This window comes from Otolemur garnettii, unplaced genomic scaffold (assembly GCF_000181295.1).
Source record: "Otolemur garnettii isolate 467f Iridium unplaced genomic scaffold, OtoGar3 scaffold00075, whole genome shotgun sequence".
Classification (NCBI taxonomy): Eukaryota; Metazoa; Chordata; class Mammalia; order Primates; family Galagidae; genus Otolemur; species Otolemur garnettii.
Genome location: NW_003852470.1, coordinates 1,421,092 through 1,425,788, shown reverse-complemented (window position 1 = coordinate 1,425,788; position 4,697 = coordinate 1,421,092). Strand labels below are relative to the sequence as shown.

General features: G+C 50.2%; 1 protein-coding gene across 5 annotated transcripts in view; it reads left to right on the top strand.

Moving 5' to 3' along the window:
- Positions 1 to 4,697, top strand: part of PPP2R2D (protein phosphatase 2 regulatory subunit Bdelta) — a 55,996-nt gene that overhangs the window by 48,965 nt on the left and 2,334 nt on the right. For all 5 annotated transcript variants that reach the window (XM_003794055.3, XM_023515621.1, XM_012807794.2 and 2 more), the window contains one exon: positions 1,071 to 1,332. In XM_003794055.3, coding sequence (XP_003794103.1) covers positions 1,071 to 1,332 — 262 coding nt within the window. The remainder of the gene's footprint in view (positions 1 to 1,070; positions 1,333 to 4,697) is intronic.

Sequence of the window (4,697 nt, the reverse complement as noted above, 5' to 3'; positions counted from 1 at the left end):
AGGAGAATCACTTGAGCCCAAGAGCTAGAGGTTGCTGTGAGCTGTGATGCCACAGCACTCTACCCAGGGTGACAGCTTGAGGCTCTGTCTCAAAAAAAGAAAATAAATAAAGATTCTGTACTTTATTAGAATTCCTGGAATAAAAAATAAGTGTTTTACAACAGTGGGCCTTGTGTAAACAATTTTAGATTTCCAGTTTTATTTGTCATTGGAGTAATTTATTTGAGAGCTTGTCTGGAGGTCCTAACAGGGGGACTAGCTGCCTCTGTACTCTTGACCAAAGAATAGGCCACCTCTGTGAAGGAGGTGACCCTCCTCAGCTGGTGCACATGGAGGAGCAAAGGAAGACAGGGCATCTGCCCTGCCAGGAAGACCAGCTGAACCAGCCTGGCTGTGAGCGGCCCATGTCCAGAATAATTGAGTAAACGCATGGTATTGGCCCAGCTGGCTTTAGTTACCTTGAAATGCAGAGCTAACGCACCGAGATGAGGTTCTGGAGGAAGAAGCTAAAGCAGCTTAAAGGGTTCCCACATCTCCTGGCTTGGAGCTCATGAGCTTAGAGCTGCAATGGTGCTGGAGGACTCACTGGACCAGTGTGGTCTGGGGCAGCTCCCTCTGCCACAGGGACAGGTGGAGGGAACTCTCCCGTTTCTTCAGAGAAAGCAGGGTCTGCACAGGAGGTGCCCAGAATCTTTCTGAAAACAGGAGTTCAGTTTTGTCACGTGACTGTTGAGTGCTGTGATTCCCCAAGCCGTGTCCACTCCAGAGTGCAGCCTCTGCTCAGGCCCAGGAGCCCTGCTGCACGCATGCTTGACACAGGTGCATCTCCAGGACCTTGGCTGGGCATTTTGGTCCAGGATCTGGGTGAGATTAGGGTGCTTCTCATGCCCTCCCTCATCAGGAGCTAGTGCTAAATGTCTTATCTGAGAAGTGAAAGAAGATCAGAAACCTTACTAAAAGCACAAACATGAGAAAATTGAGCAATCTCTGTGAAGGGACTACTTGAACTTGAAAATGATTTGTTCTCTGATTTTTAAACAGAAGCTAAAAATATTTTATTTTGTTTGCAGTTTTTGAAGAGCCTGAAGACCCAAGCAGCAGGTCCTTCTTCTCTGAGATCATCTCATCCATTTCCGACGTAAAGTTCAGCCACAGCGGGCGCTACATGATGACCCGGGACTACCTGTCGGTAAAGGTGTGGGACCTCAACATGGAGACCAGGCCAGTGGAGACGCTCCAGGTCCACGAGTACCTGCGGGGCAAGCTGTGCTCCCTGTACGAGAATGACTGCATCTTCGACAAGTTCGAGTGCTGCTGGAACGGCGCGGACAGGTAGGGCCTGGGCAGTGTGCGGCCACCCAGAGCTGGCTGGCTTTGCTCACTTGTCCTCAGGGCCTCCAGCCGTGCCCAGAGAAGACCTGCCAGGGAGGAGTCGAGCTGCTCGGTTTCCAGGCCTCTTGCTTATCTGTTTGATGGCAGTGTCAGAGTGGAGAGACTGAGTCGGTTTCTATCTTATGATCCATCTGCACAGACAGTGAGCATAACACTGGGTGCGTGGTGGCTGTTTTTAAAATACTTAGGGAATGGGTGATGGTTTGTTATTTTTTATTATGCCCAAGATGAATGATAAGGAAGTTGGTGTTATCTGGGTCATGGGACACCTCATTCCAATTTGCCTTTCCTTGTGAAGAAGAGCAACAGAAGAGCCACCATCACGTCCACACAGAAAGCTGTGACACTGGTGTGACGTGCTGACTTCATGGTGCGGTAGCTCTGGTCCCCTGATGAATCCCTTTGTATGCATTCTTTAGAGATGATATTGCTAGTGCTGTTGAGACTTAACATCTTTATGTTATACCAAAAAATTACATTCCAGATGGTGGGAGGAAATTATCTTAAATTTTTTTATATAGAATTTTCACTCTGGTCAGGCTTGGTGGTTCATGCCTATAATCCCAGCACTTTGGGAGGCCAAGGCAAGAGGATTACTTGAGGCCAGGAGTTTGAAACCAGCCAGGGCAACATAGCAAGACCCTGCCTCTGAAAGAAAACAAATAGCAGGCGCAGTGGTGGGGCCTGTGGCAGAAGAGTGGCTTGAACCCAGAGTTCATGGCTGAGGTGAGCTTTGATGGCACAACTGCACCCCAGCCTGAGCAAGAGCAGGACCCCATCTCTACAAAAAAGACTAGGTCCAGCTACTTGGGAAGCTGAAGCAAGGGGAGCTTTTGAGTCCAGGAGTTTGAGGTTGCCATGAGCTGTGACCCATGGAACTCTACCAGGGCGACAGAGTGAGACTCTCTTCCCTTTTTAATTCAAGGGAACAGAGGAGTTCTGCTACTGGCAATAAGGGATTAATTAACTAAACATTCTAGAAAACCCTTTGGCATAAACACCTAGATATGCTGGATATGGGACCACCAATCTCTCCACATGCACAGTGGAGCTCACCCACAAGCAAGGGAAATTTCATGACGTCAGAAACAAATGAGCTGAGCCCTGAGCCCTGTGCCAGCCACCCTGAAGCCTGGGGGCATCAGCTGGTCCACCTGCTTTAGTAGCCCAGCGGTGGTACAGAGAGGCCTTGGACCTGCACGAGGTGTGGAGTTGAAATTAGGATCCTCCAGGGTTAAAAGGGAAATACCTACCTCCTGGCTGATATCCGGAAGGAAATTTGTCTAAGACCTGAGTTGGGATGGCCCCAAACCCAGAGACATGTAGCTACAGCTCACCCTCACAAGGATTGGAATTTCTGTCTGTACCAGCTGCGTGGTTAGGACAACCTATGCTGAGGAGCCTCCATGTGGGCCGCGTGCCAGGCATCTGAGGGATGGCTTCCAGGTTCACAATGACACGCCAGCCTATAGTGTGCCCTGATGTTGGCTGCAGACCCAGGTTCGAGGGTCCTCATGGTGGCATAAGTCCCCACAGGGGGCCCTGGTAGATGCTGTGCAAATGGAGCCAGAAGTGAAGTACGCTGAGGGAAAGCCACTATCAGCCTAGAATTGTGCATTGGAACAAATGATCATTTGAATTTCCTGTAACAGGACGCCCTGGGATGTTACAGTCTACTCCAGAGGAGCTCACTGAAGGATGTCCTTCAGGAGCAGCAGGGTCATCCTGCAGCAGGGTCTCAGGCTGAGGCAGACAGATGAGCAGGACAGCCAGTGAAGGTGTGAGCAGATCCCAGCAGCAGGAGCTGCCGCATGGTGACTGCCTGGCCTAACCTGGCCATCTGTTGCAGGGCAGCAGCTGGAGTCCTTGTCAGCACGAGCTTTGGGAGACAGTGCCCTCAGCGAGCCCTGGCGGTGCAAAGGTTTCCTAAACAAGGGCCTCAAAGCCCACACAGTGAGGAAAACCTAAAGTCAACTACATTAAAACTTTAAACGTTTCATATCAACATAAAAGTGAAACTGAGGCTCGGCGCCTATAGCTCAACCGGCTAAGGCGCCAGCCACGTACACCTAAGGTGGCGGGTTCGAATCCCCAGCCCGGACCCGCCAAAACAACAATGACGGCGGCAACCAAAAAATAGCCGGGCGTTGTGGTGGGCGCCTGTGGTCCCAGCTACTTGGGAGGCGGAGGCAGGAGGCTCGCTTGAGCCCAGGAGTTGGAGGTTGCTGTGAGCTGTAATGCCACGGCACTCTACCCAGGGGGACAGCTTGAGGCTCTGTCTCAAAAAAAAAAAAAAAAAAAAAAAAAAAAAAAAAAAAAGTGAAACTGAAACCCATAAAGCAAGAACATACTATGGACAGAGAGATTAAGTATTTACAATATGTCAAGAATTACAGGTCAAAGAAGGGGGCAAACAGCTCACTTAGAAAAGCATAAAAACCATGACTGGGAATTAACAAAAACGGGAAATAAACAAGTGAAAATGCTCATCCTCCTTTAGTGATCCCCAAATGAAAGCCACAGGGAGCCCTTGCACACCATCAGCCATGACATGTCGGGGGAGGTAGCCAGGCCGGCGTACCCCGAGTCCTAGCTGTTCTGAGGACTGAGGCGGGAGGGTTACTCGAGCCCAGGAGTTTGAGGCTGCAGTGAGCTGTGATTGCACCTGTGAATAAACTGTACTCCAGCCTTGGCAACATGGTGAGACCTCATCGCTACTGAGGAAAATAATACTTTTTAAGAGTTTTAACAGAAAGGTAGAAGCCAGTGGTCTTGCCCACTTCCAGTCCTCGGGGACTGGTCAGTAACAGCTGGTCAATTGGGGAGCCTCTTGCACACACAGACAAGAAAATATGTGCAGAAACCTGGAGACAAGCTGTGGGCTCTTTGTTAGGGGAACTGACAGGCAAATGTTGTCTGTTCCTAATATTACTGCTAAATAAGACTAAAAAGCAGTGAGAACCAGTGAAGTAGAGCTCCATGTATCACACAGTGGACCTCACCCAGAAAGGCGGTTCAGGAGCCACACATGATGTGCTGTCTTAGGACTTGTTATGTTCAAAGCATGCAGGACAGTGTTTTCAAGAGTCCCTGGCTCAACGCCTGTGGCTCAAGTAGCTAAGGCGCCAACACATACCCCTAAGGTGGCGGGTTCGAAGCCAGCCCGGGCCCGCCAAAACAACAATAATGACTGCAACCAAAAAGTAGCTGGGCACTGTGGCGGGCACCTTTGGTCCCAGCTACTTGGGAGGCTGAGGCAGGAGACTCGCTTGAGCCCAGGAGTTGGAGGTTGCTGTGAGCTGTGA